Here is an 18962-nt window from a genome sequence, read left to right on the forward strand (position 1 = left end):
AGCTCCCTCTCACCCTTGCTTAGAACTAGGTTGGTATTAACTATACAGTTCCTGTGGAACCCACAGTGTCCATCGGCTGCTGCCTCTGGGCCACACATTGGCTAGGAAGGAGCCTGCTGCGCAGGCGATCAGCTGAGATCTCATTCCCAGAACAGCTGGCTGGGACACTCCATGGTCTGGAGTCTGCTCCCAGACAGCTTCAGGGTGATGCTGGCATAGTTCCACTGACAGCAGCCTTACTCACCCCCAGTTAGGGTGACCAGATGTCCCGATTTTATAGGGACAGTCCTGATTTTTTTTGTCTTTTTCTTTTATAGGCTCCTATTACCCCCTACCCCTTGTCCCGATTTTTCATACTTGCTGTCTGGTCACCCTACCCGCACTGTAAATAGACGTCTGTGTCTCCAGCTCCATGGGACGGTGTCTAAATGCCACAAAAATGCCCACGTTTCTCTGACGCAGACCATGTGCCATCACCACCTCCTGCAGGCCTGGCTCTGTGGGGCACAGACCGGGCAGTTTATAGACAGACTCAGACTCATAGACTTTAAGGTCAGAAGGGACCATTATGATCATCTAGTCTGACCTCCTGCACAACGCAGGCCACAGAATCTCCCCCACCCACTCCTGTAACAAACCCCTAACCTATGCCTGAGTTACTGAAGTCCTCAAATCGTGGTTTAAAGACCTCAAAGTGCAGAGAATCCTCCAGCAAGTGACCCGTGCGCCACACTGCAGAGGAAGGCGAAAAACCTCCAGGGCCTTTGCCAATCTGCCCTGGAGGAAAATTCCTTCCCGACCCCAAATATGGTGATCAGCTAAACCCTGAGCATGTGGGCAAGACTCACCAGCCAGCACTCAGAGCTCCCCTGGTTCCAAGAGGCTGCTCCTGCATGGACAGCCTCTGCTGGCAGAGTGCCAGAGCTCTGTGCCTAGTGCCTGGTTCTGCATCAGTAGCACGTCTCTGGGAGGTTGGTGGCTGGTAAAATGCCTTTTTGATGGAAAATGCAGTTTCTGCAAAATCAACATTTTCTTTGGGGAAAATGTTGATGGAAAAATTTTGATTTTCCTGCAGGAAAATAGAAACGAACTATCTGATGTAGGGTCATGTTGACCCGAAGCACAGGGGTTTGGATTGTTGAACGGCATCAAAACATTTAATTTTGAGGAGGTTTGGCAGTGAACGGCATCTGCCAGCTCTGCAACAGAGCCTCATGGGGGTGGTAGTTCAGGTGCCTCATTACCCATTCTCCCCTATGGGATATCTGGATAGACTACATCTCCCATGATACACCACAGTCTCCCCTCTGCCTGATCCATGGTGTGTTGCATCACAGGAGATGTAGTCTGGTCAGGGAACATGGCCCAGTGGGTGAATGGGGGTATAAGGCCCCTGAACTACAACTCCCATGAGGCAATGCAACATCTTCCGCACATGCCTTTTAACAACTGACCCAAAACAAAAGGTTTAGACGTTTCCGAATCAAAACTTTCCACTCCATGTAAAACTTTGATATTTTGACTTTTCATCCCAATATAAGACAAAACCAAACAGTGAAATTTCAGCCCTTCCCCGGGATGCAAATTCTGCTTTTCACTCAGTCCTCACAGCGCAGTCCAAAGGGCCCAAAGCCCGTACTCAGGCACAGAATGCCTAATGGAGCTATTGCCTGCATGCTGGTCTCTTCCGTGCCCGGTCCCAGTGCCTGCCAGCATCAAACACCAGCCCATTCACGCTGTTCCTTCCACAGAATATCATGTTCCTGGGAGACTTCAACGCCGACTGCTCCTACGTCAGGAAAGGGGACTGGGGGTCCATCCGCCTGCGCACCAGCGAGGTGTTCGAGTGGCTCATCCCTGACAGTGCAGACACCACCGTTGGGAAGTCAGACTGCGCCTACGACAGGTGAGATGCCGCCTTTCCGAGCGTCGCAATGGGCAGGCCTCTCTTGGCAAGCGTGGCGCAGCCCTGGGGCCTTAACATTCCTCTGGCCCTGCAGGGAGAGACCCCGGCTCAGGCAGAGACCCACCTGTGGACGGGGGAGATTTCCAAGGGTTCTCTCTGTATTTCCTGGTGGGCTGTTAACAAGTCTCAGAACAGGCAGAGTGGCTTTGGCCTGTCAGGAGAATGGCTGTGTGTGGGAGGGTGTGTGCATGACAGTGAATGCAGCTGCTGGTGGGGATCCTCCGTCTGGTGGATCCACAGAGCAGTTGTGATCAGGACTCACAGGGCATTCTGCCTTTGCTGGCTGCCTGTGCCTGCATTCCCTCTTGTGGCTGAACTAGGAGAGCTCCAGTGAAAGCCTTGGGTGGGGGCTTCTTTGCCTAGGGTCTTAGCTCTTGTTTCTCAGCAGAGAGCCGCTCTCAGAGGCCAGGCACAGACAATGGCAGACAGCATTTGGTGGCCGGGAAAAGAAGGGCTGAGGACTAGCCTGGCACTGAGCTCTCTCTCAGACCCACTGATACTAACCCCAGATCCCCAGAGTCAGGGCTTTTCCTTGCTGTGTTTGAATCTGAAAGACCCTGGAAAGTGCAGGGTTTAACCCTGAGTCCTGTGTTGTGTTCCAGGATTGTGGTGTGTGGCTCCAAACTGAAGAAAAGCATCAAGCCCAAGTCTGCTGCTGTCTATAATTTCCAACACACTTTCAAACTGGAGGATGCCGAGGTACCGTGGGCTGAAACTGATCCCCAGAGAGCAAACATTTAATTCCTTTAGACAGCGAAGCTCTTCCTGCCTGTTAAATTCCAGGGTAGACCCCTGGCTATGTGGGACAGTCATACTAGGGGCATCCTTAAGGACCAGACAGGGCCTCTGGCCAGACCCAAGCATCCTCGTTTATAAAACATTTTGAAACAATGACAGGGATGTCTGCAACTCAGCCAGGAAAAGGTGAGCTCTCAAGGTTTTATCATTGGGAGTTTTGGAAGCCTGCAGCACTCACAAGTGATGAAGCAAACAGGTCACCGATGAGCTCCGTACACCACAGCTCCCCGCCCCACTCTCTGTGTGCGCTCCATGCTAGCCCAGCAGCATCCGAGAGTTGTTGCAAAGGTGGTGGGAACTATTTTTTACGTCCCTTCCTGGGTAGGTGTCTTTAGTGGCCAGGAGTTCATAGCTATACAGGGCACCATAGATAAGGAAAACAATAACTAGTGCATTTAAAACTTCTCTAAACAAGCTCTTCTCTCCCTAGAAACATACAGCTTGAAAGTCAGGGGTGTCAGGCCCTTCCCCTAGGAACCTCCAGCTTGGGGACAGTTCTAGCTCTGTAAGGCTAAGGGAGATCTTCACCCTTTCTGAGACCCAGCTGGGGATGTTGCTAGTCTCGAGGTTGGGCAAGGGAAAGGCCCCTGGGAAGGTTACTCGCTGCACGTCGCCAGGTGGATCTAAGCTGGCAGAGCTGTTACACTGTGTCCCCACTTGCTGTTCCCATGCAGGCCCTGGCTGTCAGCGACCATTTCCCCGTGGAGGTGATGCTGAAGGCTCACTGAAGCTCCAGGCTGCCTTCACCAGCACCTGCTCAGAATCCTCTCCCGCTGCAGCAGTGGAGCCTGGCTGCCCAGCCCCACCAACTGTAACTATCAGCCCAAAAGGACCCTCAGCACCAGCATTTGCCATCCCTTCAGGACAACTGCATTGGCTGAACCAGCCCTCCTCGTGCAGTCAGGGTTTAAGTCAATGCCACGTTAGCAAAAGATGCCGGCGTGGCAGCCCTGATGCCTGATGTCCTTACCCACAGGACAGCCAGCACAAGCAGCTGGCAGGCCCATCTGCCACCCATCATAGCCTGGCTCTGCAGCAGCCCAGTTGTAAGCAGGGTTCAATCTACCAGGCCCATTCAGCCCTCGGCAGCACCCTCCATCTATCAGACCTTCAGCTACTATGAACCTGGGCTGGACTCCAACTGCAGCCTGATTTCCAAGCAATACTTGCCTGGAAGGATGCACTTGGTCCCAGGGTTTCCTTATCCAAAATTACTGTATGCGTAAACACTGTAACTTGTGGCCTCAGGTGAAGGGAAACAACCCCTTTGCCTGTAGCCGCTTGGCTCTTACAGTCACACTCCCCAGCCTGGAGGAGCTGTAACCTTTAGTTAGTGCAGTAGGGACAGACAAGCCCATGTGGAAAACAAAGCGTCCCTCTCTCAATTGGCCTCCTTTCAAGACATTTTATTGACAATTCACATTTTTAACATTCACGCTTTTCGGAAGGCAAATATCTGAGCGCCAGGAGGCCCCAGCCATGCCAGCGGATGATGTTTCACAGTAGCAACGGGCTGACCACTCATTTATTTATTTGGATCATCCAATCAAACATTTCCTGCAGCCCTTCAGGAAGAAGGCATCAGTATTAGGCACCATAAGACAAGGCACTAGCGTGAGAGGGCTAGAAACAGGAGGCTAAGGTGACAGTCAAGATAAATCGGATTGATTACACTGAAAAATATTTCATTTTAAAAATCTAAAGCTATTGCAGGGTGTTCAGAGGTTGGCATATGGCTCTTCAGTCTTCTAGGCCAGTGACCCCATGTGGAGGCAGGCCGCTTCCTCAGCCTCTCCTCTGCTTTAGCATCTCCATGTACATGTGGAGAGACTTTTGAATGGCGTCTTTTGAGATGAAGCTGACAAAGTTCTGAATGTCAGATTCGCGGTGGGCGAGCAGACGGTCCACAGTCGGCTTCCTCATCATGGACTTGGTGATCTGACGGGCGTGGTCTGTGGAGTAGAGAGAGACAGCATGTTGGCTGCGCAGGGTCAGTGTACATTACAGCCAGAGGTCTCAGCAGTAGGACCACGGGGTGTAATTACCTTCCTGGGGAAAAGAATACTGGGTCCTAACGCACTCTTGATTCTAACAGGGAGCGACAGACCAAGAACCAAGAGCTGGAAGCTGAAGCCAGACAAAGGCAAATTGGAAACAAGGCACAAATTTTTAATAGTGAGGGTGATTAACCACCACAGCAACCTCCCAAGGGAAGTGGTGGACACTCCATCTCTTGGTGTCCCCAAAGCCGGACTGGACTCCTTTCTGGAAGATGCTTCTGTCAAACACATGTGATGGACTCAGTGCAGGGATAACCAAGTGAACTTCTCTGGGCTGCTGTACAGGAGATCAAACTAGAAGATCACAGTGGTCCCTTTTGGCCTTAAAAATCAATGCCCTTTGTCGACACAAGTGATACCACCATGGACAAATGTTAACTGCCCCATCCCCTGGGGCATGTCCTCTGAATCAGCTCCCAGAACAGCACAATAAAGCCAGTTTCCCAGCTGGTGACACTCAGCATTGCTCCATGGACTTCAAGGAATCTGCACCAGTGTACACCAGCTGCGTGAGGACACGGCCCTGCATTCCAAACACAGAGAATGTCATTATGTATTAAGGAGGTCCATCCCCACCACACTATGGACACTCTCCATGCACCTCACTTCCAGGACAGCCTGGGTCTTGCATTAGCCACTGCTGCACTCACTGTGAGAGCCTTGGCTGAAAGGTGCTATTATGAACATAAGTCGTTCCAGTCACAGAAACTCTCCTGAAGCCTATCCCAGACCACAGACATTCTCCAAGACATGACCAGCCACATCCCCATCAGGAGAGATCCTTGGGAGCATGGCCAAGGAACCCTCCAGTGGGGAATCTCTGGCTCAGACACGCGGCAAAGGGAAGAGTAAGCTCTCAAGTGGGGAACAGATCAATGAAAGTTAGAGAGCACGAAAAGCTTGTCTGCCACCAGTTGCATAAACTAAACCCCGCAGCAGGGTCCGGATGGCAGCCCACCACCTCCGTTTCCAAAACTGTCCAGCCCTCCCCTGCTCTGCCTCATACCTTCCCTCTAAGACCCCACATGCTTTTAAAGCTTTCCTCAGAGAGACTATACTTCCAGCGTTTCCTCTCCACTGAATCCTCTCCTATTTGTATGGAGCTCTTGTAAAAAGCGATGTGCAGAAGTGAACCTGGCTCTGAAAACCAGAGCAGTCACCAGAGCAGAATTTACTTGCTTGTGCTGTGCTCGATACTCCTAGCCAAATGTTTGCCTTTCCTGCACCAGTGTCCGATTGCTATAATGCACACTGATTATGAGACAGTAATTAAATAAGTGTTCTCACAAGGGTTAAAGTCAGTAAATGTAAGTTAGCTCTGCCAGCAGCATTATACAGAGCAAGCACCGTCATTCTAGCAGGTCTGCCTTTCGTTTTACTAGTGCAACACAAGAGAATACATTAGTGCAACACACATTTCATTTTCCAGGTATTTGGGCAAGTGTAAATCTGGGAAAGAAACAGATCAGCTGCCCACACATATACTGGAGGCTCCTCTCGGTGATAACCCACCAGGGCCCCTGTGTAGCACATACTCTAGTTAATACACATGCATTTCAAGGACCGGTACTAGGTCAGGGCCCTAGTGTGGGGATTGCGAGATCTGCACTGGAGCCTCCAGGAAGCCAGACAAGAGGGGACTGGTGACTTGCTCCCCTCTGGGATAAGTGGCCAGGGACTGATGGGCATCCCGACACCCTCCCTGTCCTGGGAGTGCAGAGCCCAAGAGATGCTTGGGGACCTGCTCCCAAGCCAAGGATGTGTGGGAGCATCCTGGGCATCTGCCTGTCAGTCCCAGATTACAAAGGTTCTAGAAGGCAAAGGAATCGGGAACGGAATGCGAGATCCAATGATACATTACACCCAGCTCTTATGTGTAGGGGGGAGGGGCTCGGAAGGCCCAGACTTGGTTTGTCTCTCTCAGTTCATTCCCTGAGTGGCAGGCACACCCAGAGCGCATCTCACGCTGGCTGGGCACCTTCTGTTTCAAATGCTCAGATCTGTGTTAAATCCCACCCAACGGCTTTCAGGCGTAGGACAGCACATGCCCCTCACATGGACTCGTTACACGCTGAGCTGAAAATTGCCACCATTCATACACGAGCCAAGTCACACAGCGAGCTTCCAATTTCTTCCCCCTCCACGCCCTGTCCTAACCCAGCACTGGCTCACTGACCTCATGGCAGCAGCAGCTGTGTGAAGCTGCGTGTCTGAACCCCACGCTAGCCAGGTGAGATGGCCGGCCTGCCATCCGTGGCATTTCAACCCCAATATGCTCATTGCACTGCCTTCATTCCTGATCTCACGGGAGCCAATGGCAGCTTTGCCACTCATTTCAGTGGGAGCTGGCTCTGGCCAAACACAGTCAAGGGGTTGGGCCCCTTGAGCTCACTAGAGCCAAAGCATGCCAGGCTATTTGGCACTGGATTCTCCCATATGTGCTTACAAGCTGGCCTGTTCTAGTTGGTTCCAGAGGCTGCACTGAACCGTTATAGTCCAATTGCCTGGGTCTCTCTGCCGTTCACCTTCCCTCTGGGACTCGCCCGCCCAGGGTTTCTCAGAGGTTTGCTAGTGGATCTGGTCCAATACTATTCTGCCTCATTTTTAATCAATCTAGGATAAATATTGCTGACATTACCACATGCAGATGAACTGGGCACTGTTAAGCCTCGCTCTCCGATTGCATCTCATTCCCCTCCCTCACGCTCACTGTGCTACGCCAGGTGACCAGCACACTCCGGCCACGGGCTCTGCTCTTTGACAGGAGCAGAGAACGGCAGCAGCCTCCTGCGGCCGGAAGTCTCTTACCTGGAATAGCTAACCACTGTGACATCACAGCAGCAGCCGTGCTCTGTATCTTCTCCTCTGGTACTAACTGATCTACAAGGCCTATTTTATGGGCCTCAGGCGGGGAGTACAAGAGCCCCAGCTCGAGGGAACGCTCTGTAGCTCGGTTTCCAATAGTGTTCACCATTGTATCCTTAAACCTAGGAGAGAGGAGAGGAAACTCTCAGGCGGGGGAACCACAGAACAACCAGCAAGCGTAAAGAGAAGCAGTGAGACAGCAAAACAAAGAGCTGATGTTAAGTAACCATCCTGTCCTCCCTCCAATCCCTCTTTAGAACTCACCTCTGCTGGGATGCCTTCAAACCACTCAGCAATGGTCAGGCAAGCATGCTGGCTGCTTTGCAGACTGACTGGTATCATCTGTGTCGCCTTGCGGTCCCCCTGTCTGCAGCCACCCATACTCTCATCTTATACTTTCATTGTAAGCTCTAAAGGGCAGGGACTGTCTCTCTGTTACATGTATGTACAGCACCCAGCGCAACGGGACTGGGACTCTATGCACTACATCCATACAAATAAACTCTGTCCTGTCCGTGACTCTGGTGCCTCTGAATACGCATTTCAGAGCAGCACTGCTCCTGTCCCCTCACATAAATACACTTGTCTGATTACAGTGTAACCTTACCAGAAAGGTGCAACAATACCCAGCTGCGTTTCGTTCAGTCCAATGCTGTATTTTGGGTTCTCCGCCATGATTCTGTAGTCACAGCACATGGCCATCAGACAGCCCCCTGCCGGGCTGGACCCCTGGCGCAGGAAGGAAGAGACTGGGTCTAGTTAAATCTCCACAACGTGCTTCCAGGTCTAAAATACTCAGTCTCCTCTCACCATAACAGCATCATTCTATCGCACACAGGACGTGCTTAGAACAGCACTGGGGATAAGGCTTTGAAGTCATGTTCCTATATATCTTAAAAGGGACATGGTCAGAGTAAAAAAAGGCATTAAAACAATTCCTGACCTATATTAATTTTTTTTTTTAAATTCTTTCCATTTTAATCCCTCCCCCATTTATGCTGTTCACTGTTTGAACTTTCCCAGCCTGGGAAATGAACTAGCCAATTTCACCTCTATTCCTTGTCAGTGTCACTCCCAGGTTCTCCAGCTCTAGCAGGCGGCTGCCTTGTTTGGGTTGCAAACTCTGCAGTGGAGTGGGGTGGGGCTTTCTTTTGTTTTTTTAAACCAAAAATATTTTTCCTAGGGGAATTTATATTTAAAAACTCCAAGGAAACATTTCCATTGGCCTAGTGCTTTGGGAAACCTACACTTGAGACCGTACATGACCTGATGGTGTCGCTAGCTGCCTCTTTTCCTCATACATTCAGCCTCAGAGAGAAAGTCAAGAGCACTTGCTAGTCACAGATATATGGCTGGCGTCAGCAGTTATTTTGTGGAAAAATAAAAGTGAGTGACCAACCAATACACAGAAATCGCATGTCTAAATACACAAATTCAGAATGCATTTCTCCCTTGGCCAAGAATCACCAGATGGGCCAGTGTAACCCAAGAAACAATAACCAATTACTGCATATTAACTTATGCCAGTAGACATCTGAACTGCCCTTGCTGTGGGTCTAACAGCAGAGTGCAATCACTTCTTCCCTCCACAACACCTGTAACATAGGAATGGCTTCTCCCCTCCTGCAGAGAAACCCTAGCAAGGAGCCAGAGAGGCCAGGAAACAAATCAGAGCTCATTTGGTGGAGTTTCTAGGCAACCGTCCCCTCTAGTGGGAGGGTTTTGGGGGAGGTGAGGGGATGGAGGAGAGCTGGAAAGGAGGGAGAACCAAGGATCTAAGGAGCTGTCTGCTAGCTTCTCCCACACCCTGGCAACATGGCTTCTTCGGGTGTGCTCCCACCGCTGACCATGTCCCTCAGTAGCTGGGCAGCAGTAGCCCAGAGCTAATGCTAGTCCAAGCAGCGTGAATTCCCAACCAAATTGCCACTTGCAAGTGTGGGCTGCGTCGGGGACAATAAAGCAAGAAGTACCAAGAATGGTGCTCCAGCCTCTCCTGTCCCTACAGTCCTTGGACTCAGGGACTCCAAGAAAGGAGGGTCTCAGGATGGGGGAGAAAATCATGACAACACCACGAGTAACCACTTTTTCCATGGTGCCCTCCCCAGCTAGCCATCAAGCCCTCCTGCACACACAGCATCTGGGATAATCCTGCTGTTAGACAGGGCTTCTTGGGGCTGGGCACACTCTTTGCTATGTCTGTGCAGCAGAAACAAAGAATTCAATCAGAACCAGCAGCCTACAGGAGATTCTGTTGCGACCTGTCACTTTAAGAGGCTGCTAAGGCCGCTAGCGAGCTGCATGTGCAATTGTGCGAGGCACTGTGGAGCTCAGGCTTCCTGTGCCGTGCTGAGCAAGTCCCACTCGAACCAGAGGGAGCTGAAGATGCTCAGCACCTCCGAGGTGCAACATATGGCCGGCAGTGCATTAGCGTATGGAAGCCGTCCACCCATTGAGATACACAAAACCATCTCGAAGCAACTGACAGTCTAAATCCCTCTCATTCATGCCTGTATCTGAGAATCAGGTACAGAACCAACCTGCAACAGTAGGGACCCCTGCATATTTCTGTGTGGAGGTGCATGTGAAACATACACGTGTATATTTTACACACACACGTACGCACACACAGACCCTGTACACATTCTAGTGTTCCTACATAAAGCCTACTGCCTTTCCTGTCCCTGCCCCCACAGTACTAATAAACCAAGGCAAGCGACTGACAATTGAGAGCCTCCTATGAAGTCAGGTAGAAAGATGACTTGCATTGATAGCGGCTATTGTCACCATGTTGGATTGGTACAGCCTGAGCCACATCTCCTGAACGGCTTTCCAGAACTCTGCATAGTGCTCTGTGCTCTTCCCGTACATCTCCATAATATCCAGGCCAGCTGAGAAGATTTTGGGGGCACCCTAAAATAATGTAAGAAAAACATCAAATGGACAATATGTAGTGACTGACCTTTCAACTTGTTAGCAACATGGTCTGGTAGAACCTAACCTGATCACGTGTGTACAAAACTGTGCACACAAATATTTTGAATATTTTGCAAACTTCCTAAGAGTTACATTAACGGATAACTCAAGGGATCTAACCAGCAAGAAAAATAACAAAGATACATACGAATAAAGGGGAAATTCATTTCTTTGGAATAATTATTTTTACTTAGCAATGCTTGTGGTTTATGTCTAATTTGATGCCAGAAAATGCCAGGTGAATTTAAAAAAGAGAGAGAACAGAGTATTTCCCTCCCAAATCAGCCTGTTTTGTAGCCCACTTTATTTCTTTCCATCCTTGAAGGCCCCTGTAGCAATGACCTCCCTCAGGCAGAGGTGGCTCAATGCCATGCTCTGATATCGCCTGAACTAGATTGCTAGAGAGCAATATGGCTAAGCATGAAGCAAAGGAACAAACCGGGCTCCGGCACTCGCACCCTGCACATAGCAACACCTGGCACTACCGGCCATCCGAGACCGGCCCTGTAAAGAGTATCCTCATTTCAGTGCAACACGTACTGACGTCAGGATGACCCCTCTGCAGCCTCGGTCGTTCTCCAGTTTCTCCAGGCTTATTAGAAACTCTGTTAGAAAGTCCAAGCTCAGGCTGTTCACAGGAAGGTTCTCCATCTTCATCACAGCTACCCCTGCACCACAGCAAATAGAGGAATTAGAACCCACTGGAGATGACCACAGCAATGTCTGCCAGGCTGCTAATTAGCACACTCCAGATCTCTAAATGTTCCCAAGACCAGACTAGATCAGGCCTGGATGCTAGCGTCGTTGAAGTCCCCCCATCACCACCAGCCCAAGATTTGGTGGTGATGGGGGACTTCAACTACCCAAATATATGTTGGGAAAATAACACAGCGGGCACAGACTATCCAATAAATTCTTGGAAGCATTGCAGATAACTTTTTATTTCAGAAGGTTGAAAAAGCTACCGGGGGGAAGCTGTTCTAGACTTGATTTTAACAAATAGGGAGGAACTCGTTGAGAATTTGAAAGTAGAAGGCAGCCTGGGTGAAAGTGATCATGAAATCATAGAGTTTGCAATTCTAAGGAAGGGTAGAAGGGAGTACAGCAAAATAGAGACAATGGATTTCAGGAAGGCAGATTTTGGGAAGCTCAGAGAGCTGATAGGTAAGGTCCCATGGGAATCAAGACTGAGGGGAAAAACAACTGAGGAGAGTTGGCAGTTTTTCAAAGGGACACTATTAAGAGCCCAAAAGCAAGCTATTCCGCTGGGTAGGAAAGATAGAAAATGTGGCAAAAGACCACCTTGGCTTAACCACGAGATCTTGCATGATCTAAAAAATAAAAAGGAGTCATATAAAAAATGGAAACTAGGACAGATTACAAAGGATGAATATAGGCAAACAACACAGGAATGCAGGGGCAAGATTAGAAAGGCAAAAGCACAAAATGAGCTCAAATTAGCTACAGGAATAAAGGGAAACAAAGACTTTTTATCAATATATTAGAAGCAAGAGGAAGACCAAAGACAGGGGAGGCCCTCTGCTCAGTGAGGAGGGAGAAACAGTAACAGGAAACTTGGAAATGGCAGAGATGCTTAATGACTTCTTTGTTTCGGTCTTCACCGAGAAGTCTGAAGGAATGCCTAACATAGTGAATGCTAATGGGAAGGGGGTAGGTGTAGCAGATAAAATAAAAAAAGAACAAGTTAAAAATCACTTAGAAAAGTTAGATGCCTGCAAGTCACCAGGGCCTGATGAAATGCATCCTAGAATACTCAAGGAGCTAATAGAGGAGGTATCTGAGCCTCTAGCTATCATCTTTGGAAAATCATGGGAGACGGGAGAGATTCCAGAAGACTGGAAAAGGGCAAACATAGTGCCCATCTATAAAAAGGGAAATAAAAACAACCCAGGAAACTACAGACCAGTTAGTTTAACTTCTGTGCCAGGGAAGATAATGGAGCAAATAATTAAGGAAATCATCTGCAAACACTTGGAAGGTGGTAAGGTGATAGGGAATAGCCAGCATGGATTTGTAAAGAACAAATCGTGTCAAACCAATCTGATAGCTTTCTTTGATAGGATAACGAGTCTTGTGGATAAGGGAGAAGCGGTGGATGTGGTATACCTAGACTTTAGTAAGGCATTTGATACAGTCTCGCATGATATTCTTATCGATAAACTAGGCAAATACAATTTAGATGGGGCTACTATAAGGTGGGTGCATAACTGGCTGGATAACCGTACTCAGAGAGTTGTTATTAATGGTTCCCAATCCTGCTGGAAAGGTATAACAAGTAGGGTTCCGCAGTGGTCTATTTTGGGACCAGCTCTGTTCAATATCTTCATCAACGACTTAGATATTGGCATAGAAAGTACGCTTATTAAGTTTGCAGATGATACCAAACTGGGAGGGATTGCAACTGCTTTGGAGGACAGGGTCATAATTCAAAATGATCGGGACAAATTGGAGAAATGGTGTGAGATAAACAGAATGAAGTTTAACAAAGACAAATGCAAAGTGCTCCACTTAGGAAGGAAAAATCAGTTTCACACATACAGAATGGGAAGAGACTGTCTAGGAAGGAGTACGGCAGAAAGGATTCTAGGGGTTATAGTGGACCACAAGCTAAATATGAGTCAACAGTGTGATGCTGTTGCAAAAAAAGCAAACATGATTCTGGGATGCATTAACAGGTGTGTTGTGAGCAAGACACGAGAAGTCATTCTTCCGCTCTACTCTGCGCTGGTTAAGCCTCAACTGGAGTATTGTGTCCAGTTCTGGGCACCGCATTTCAAGAAAGATGTGGAGAAATTGGAGAGGGTCCAGAGAAGAGCAACAAGAACGATTAAAGGTCTTGAGAACATGACCTATGAAGGAAGGCTGAAAGAATTGGGTTTCTTTAGTTTGGAAAAGAGAAGACTGAGAGGGGACATGATAGCAGTTTTCAGGTATCTAAAAGGGTGTCATAAGGAGGACGGAGAAAACTTGTTCACCTTCGCCTCTAAGGATAGAACAAGAAGCAATGGGCTTAAACTGCAGCAAGAAAGGTTTAGGTTGGACATTAGGAAAAAGTTCCTAACTGTCAGGGTGGTTAAACACTGGAATAAATTGCCTAGGGAGGTTGTGGAATCTCCATCTCTGGAGATATTTAAGAGTAGGTTAGATAAATGTCTATCAGGGATGGTCTAGACAGTATTTGGTCCTGCCATGAGGGCAGGGGACTGGACTCGATGACGTCTCAAGGTCCCTTCCAGTCCTAGAATCTATGAATTTTCCTCCAGGTCAGATTGGCAGAGACTCTGGGGGGTTTGCACCTTCCTCTGCACAATGGGGCACCGGTCACTTACAGGTTTAAACTAGCTGTGAATTCTCTGTAACTTAAAGTCTTTACATGATGATTTAAGGACTGCAGTAACTCAGACGGAAGTTAGGGGTCTGTTACAGGAGTGGCTGGGTGAGGTTCTGTGGCCTGCAATGTGCAGGAGGTCAGACTAAATCAGAGGTCTCAAACACAAGGCCCGGAGGGGATGGGAGGGGGGGTATTTTCTGCGGCCCACGAGCTCCTCGCGGCCCCCCCACATTTACCTAGAGCGGTTCGGGCCTGATGCACAGCGGGGGCAGGGCAGGCTCCCTGCCTGCCCTGAGCCCCATGCCGCACCTTGCACTCTGACCCCCTGCCCTGAACCCCCTGCTCCACCCCGCACAGCTCCCCCCACTGCCCTGAGCCCCCTGCCGCACCCCTCCTGCACCCTGACCCCCTGCCGCACCCCTCACCCCTCCTGCATCCCAGACCCCAACTCCCTGCCCTGAGCCCCTGCCACACCCCTCTTGTACCCCCTGGGGGCAGGGAGGGGGCGGAGTTGGGGTGGGGAGTTTGGGGAAAGGGTTGGAATGGGGGCAGGGAATGGGCGGGGCCTCATGGAAGGAGTAGAGTGGGGGCGGGTACGAGGGCGGCACGGAGGGAGGTGTCAGTAATGCGGCCCTCGGGCCAATGTACTAGTTCTCATGTGGCCCTCATCATCATTTGAGTTTAAGACCCCTGGACTAGATGATCACGATGGTCCCTTCTGACCTTAAAATCTACGGATAACTGGCCATGCCAGTTTACATAACTAAGTTGCTGGATTTTCTCAACCCGTATCATGCCTGTTAGGGTATCTGGCATCTCTCTAGCTCCTCCCATACAAAGATCTGTGCACTCCACTAATATCATTTTAGTCTCACAATACTCTGTGAAACATTGTTCCCCATCTGCAGATGGGGAGTGGAGGCACAGAAAGATATAAAGCCGCAGTCACAGTGTGGCAGAACCCAGTTCTCCTGACTGCCCATCTTGTGGAAGAATCCCCTGAAATGCAGCTCTACATGAATTACACTAACGAGAAATAGGGTGTTTCAAGCTCTGGCAGCTACCATCAAAAGGAGTAAATAGCACATCCCATTGTTTCTAGCAGGTGAAGCTATCAATGGCTTTCTCCAAAATACCTACTCAACATTCCTCCTGGACCACAAGCAGCTACCCACTGACTTCAGTGCAGTCTGGGCAGCAGGATCAGGCCCTTTAATCACCGGGACTGGTATGGATTGTATTCAAGAGGGCTAAAACAGATTAGACAGGAGCTGGAGTGGAGAGGCTAGATTTTTCTTTTAAATATTGTTCCCTTGATTGTGGTTGCGTTCCACTGACAGGCATCCAAGTGGGACTGGCAGTGCTCACATAGAGAAGTGACACGCACTGTGTACTTTAGATATAGATTATTTGAGGTGTGCTTGTGAAGATCAGCATGGCAAACTGTGGTAGGGCTTAAGGCCTATTCCTTCATCCAAATGAGTGTACGTGCAGAAGCCCATAGGCCTAAGTCACTGCAGGAGACAAGTCACATGCATGTTAAAACAATCACAGCAGCTTTTCTGGATCCATTACCAAGTGTCAGCACTTTGTACCATAGGCATCGTGCATAGCACTGTTACAGAGAGCCTAGCGCACTGTACACGCACACACAGACAGACCCTAGAGCACCGTATCTGTAAAAAAAAAACCACCCCAGTGTGCCATACACGTACACACCCGGCGTGCCATACACACAAACAGCCCAGTGCACTGTACACACATACACACACCAGCAGGCTGTACACGTACAGCACGCTATACATGTATACACACAGCCCAGCGCACTGTACACACATCGGCAGGCTGTACACGTACATACACAAAGCATGCTGTACACGTACACACACACATCCCACCAGGCGCTGTACCCCCCAGCACTGTACACACACACACACTCAGGCCGCCCCTCACCGGCGCTGCTGTCCAGCTCCACCGCTACCCGGCCATGGCCGATCGCTCTGCGCGGGGCGGCCCCCAGCTCCCGGCCTCTGGCTCCGCACAGCCCCGGACGCGGCCCTGAAAGACACACACGAGTCAGCGGCGGGGCCCGTCCGGGGCAGGGGCCAGCGCACGCCGGGAACGGCCCCGGGCGGCTCCCCACGCGCGGAACCAGGCCGCACCTGAGCGGAGCAGCCGCCAGACCATGGTCACCGCCACCGCCGCCATCTTCCGTCTGCCGGCCCCCTACAGCGCCGCCTAGCGCCGGGGGCGGAGTGGAGCCGGGCCTGGGCGAACTGACACACCTAGAGACATTGACTGACACACAGACACCGACTGACACCCAGAGACACTGACACACACCTAGACACTGGCTGACACCCAGAGACACTGACACACACCCAGACACTGACACACCTAGAGACATTGACTGACACACAGACACTGACTGACACCCAGAGACACTGACACACACCCAGATGCTGACACACACCCAGACACTCACAGACACTCAAACACACCCAGACCACTGACACGCACCCAGAGACACTGATACACCCAGACATTGACTGACATCCAGAGACACTGACACACACCTAGACACTGGCTGACACTCAGAGACACTGACACACACCCAGACACTGACACACCTAGAGACACTGACTGACACCCAGAGACACTGACACACCCACCCAGACACTGACACACCTAGAGACACTGGCTGACACCCAGAGACACTGACACACACACACAGACACTGATACCCAGAGACAGTGACACATCCAGAAACATTGACACCTAGAGACAGTGACTGACACCTAGACACTGACACCCACAGATACTGGCACCCAGAGATACACAGGTACTGACACATACAGAAGTATTAGCACACATATACTAACACATACTGACACACAGAGACACTGATATACAGACCCTGACACACACAGAGTGACACACATTCACATGTGCAGACACACACACATGCACTGACTCATATACACACCATTTCACACACACTGACACACTCTCAGTGCAGAGACACTCATGCACTCCATTGACACACAAGTGCACAGTCACATACAGACACTCCATTGACACACACACACCTGCACAGACACACTCACGTGCACAGACTCTCTCACACACACACTGACACACACACTCACAGATGCACAGACACACATACACATATTCCATTGACACATACTCACACATGCACAGACACACAGACACCCTTCATAGGCACACATGCATGCACAGGCTCACACACACACATCCACAGATACCCACACTGACACACACACTCCATTGACACACACACGGAGCCATGTGAAGCAGGGCCTCTCCAGCAGTGTGTCCGCAGCCCCACCTGCTCCATCCTCTACCAGCCAGCAGCAGCGCAGAGATAGAACAAGTGGCCATGTGGGGGCGAACGAGCAGGCGCTGGTGTCCAGACTTAGTAAGTGGGATGGTGGGAGCCTCTCTGGGTGGGGTGGGCAGGCAATAGAGGAGGAGGGAAGTTGGGGAGAGCTGGGCCCACCAGGTAAGCGAAGCTGCCAAGCACCTGAGCCACCTGACTCAGAGCCTGGCTGGGAGGGGTGACAGGGCCAAGTCCCAGTTCCCTGCCCTGGGGAAGGGGAGAGGCCCACAGGGAGGCATTGACTGACAGCTGGTGGCGTCCCAGGCCTGCACCACCCACCCTGTCACCATGACAGGGAGTGATACTGCCCCCCACCTCAAGTGTGAGGCTGCAGTTACCCCCACAGTATCACGCAAATACACCACCTGGCACCCCCCAATTCTCCCTCCCAGTGCACACACACCCCTCATGCACCCCCAATACTCCATCCCAGTGCACACACACCCCTCTAGCAACCCCAAATACCCCCCTCCCAGTACACACACACCCCTCCCGCACCCCTCAAATACACCTCCAACACCCTGCAACTCTACCTTACCAGCAGTGTCCTCTTTTTGGGAACTTGAATTATAGTAACCCTAAACTGGGGGTGGGGGGCATCAGGGTATTAGGGGAGGGAAGCTGAGTGGGGGGCAATCAGGAGGTTATATACCTACAATAATTTTATTTGACAAAGCCAAAGTTCATACTCTTTGTAAACTCAAAACAAATCCAAAACTTAAAGCAGTTGTCTAAAAGTGTTTTAATGCCAATATTTGCATCTATTTGACATTTTATTTATGTACTTTCTCAAAGTCTCCAATGTAATTTATGACATCTTTCTTGGGGGTTATTTTTAGCTTACACAGTGGCTTGATTTTATTTTTCATTTAATGCACTCAAAATATAAGCAATAGGCCCTTGGTATGTTACACAGCATTGGATGTGTTTGTTGAACAGGGCATTTGCGGGGTGAAAAATGTTTCTCTGGAGTCTTGACCTTTGACCCTTGACCAAGAAATTTGGATCCTGACAAAAATTAATTGACTACCCCGTCCATCTGGATCTCTGAATCATCCTTCCAAAGAACAAGAGAGACCCTATTCCCTCCCAAGATCACTCTGGAAAGGGACCTTATACACAGCTGTCCCTCTTCCCCAAATTCCTGGCTAGCCCTGGTAGTTCGTTTGGACTACATATCCCAGAATCCCATTGCTCTAAACTGAAATCAGCCTCAGATTATGGCCTTGTCTATACTAAAAAATTAGATCAAGCTAGCTACATCTCTAACGCTGTCCTCGGGAGCCAAAAAATCTTATCGTGTTATATCGAACTTCCTTTGATCCGCCGGAGTGCGCAGCCCCCCCGGAGCACTGCTTTACCACGTGATATCCGAATTCGTGTTATATCGGGTCGCGTTATATCGGGGTAGAGGTGTACTTCGCTCAGGGGTTGAAGCATTTACACTTGTGAGCAGGGTCGTCCCTAGCCATTTTGGTGCCCTACACCTCTGTGGAGGGAGGGGGCTGGCCCTGGCTTTGCTCCCCTGGCTCCCAGCCTTGGGCC

General features: G+C 50.1%; 2 protein-coding genes across 3 annotated transcripts in view; one reads left to right on the plus strand and one right to left on the minus strand.

Annotated features, from left to right (window-relative positions):
• DNASE1L2 (deoxyribonuclease 1 like 2) overlaps positions 1–4068 on the plus strand; it is a 29658-nt gene extending 25590 nt beyond the window's left edge. Inside the window, exons 7-9 of the mRNA XM_054042668.1 lie at positions 1752–1906; positions 2569–2665; positions 3439–4068. Of these exons, the coding sequence (XP_053898643.1) occupies positions 1752–1906; positions 2569–2665; positions 3439–3492 (306 nt within the window). The 3' untranslated portion in view covers positions 3493–4068. The remainder of the gene's footprint in view (positions 1–1751; positions 1907–2568; positions 2666–3438) is intronic.
• An 86-nt stretch (positions 4069–4154) lies between these two features.
• Positions 4155–18962, minus strand: part of ECI1 (enoyl-CoA delta isomerase 1) — a 280245-nt gene continuing 265437 nt past the window's right edge. Inside the window, exons 1-7 of one of the 2 annotated variants that reach the window (XM_054042662.1) lie at positions 16177–16255; positions 15968–16072; positions 11203–11330; positions 10453–10599; positions 8297–8418; positions 7633–7811; positions 4155–4716 (exon numbers count right to left, since the gene is read on the minus strand). In XM_054042662.1, coding sequence (XP_053898637.1) covers positions 4550–4716; positions 7633–7811; positions 8297–8418; positions 10453–10599; positions 11203–11330; positions 15968–16072; positions 16177–16222 — 894 coding nt within the window. In that variant the 5' untranslated portion in view covers positions 16223–16255 and the 3' untranslated portion in view covers positions 4155–4549. Of the gene's footprint in view, positions 4717–7632; positions 7812–8296; positions 8419–10452; positions 10600–11202; positions 11331–15967; positions 16073–16176; positions 16256–18962 lie in introns of those variants that run through there. The other variant, XM_054042663.1, reaches the window with a different exon arrangement.

The sequence above is a fragment of the Malaclemys terrapin genome, chromosome 10, assembly GCF_027887155.1.
Source record: "Malaclemys terrapin pileata isolate rMalTer1 chromosome 10, rMalTer1.hap1, whole genome shotgun sequence".
NCBI lineage: Eukaryota > Metazoa > Chordata > Testudines > Emydidae > Malaclemys > Malaclemys terrapin.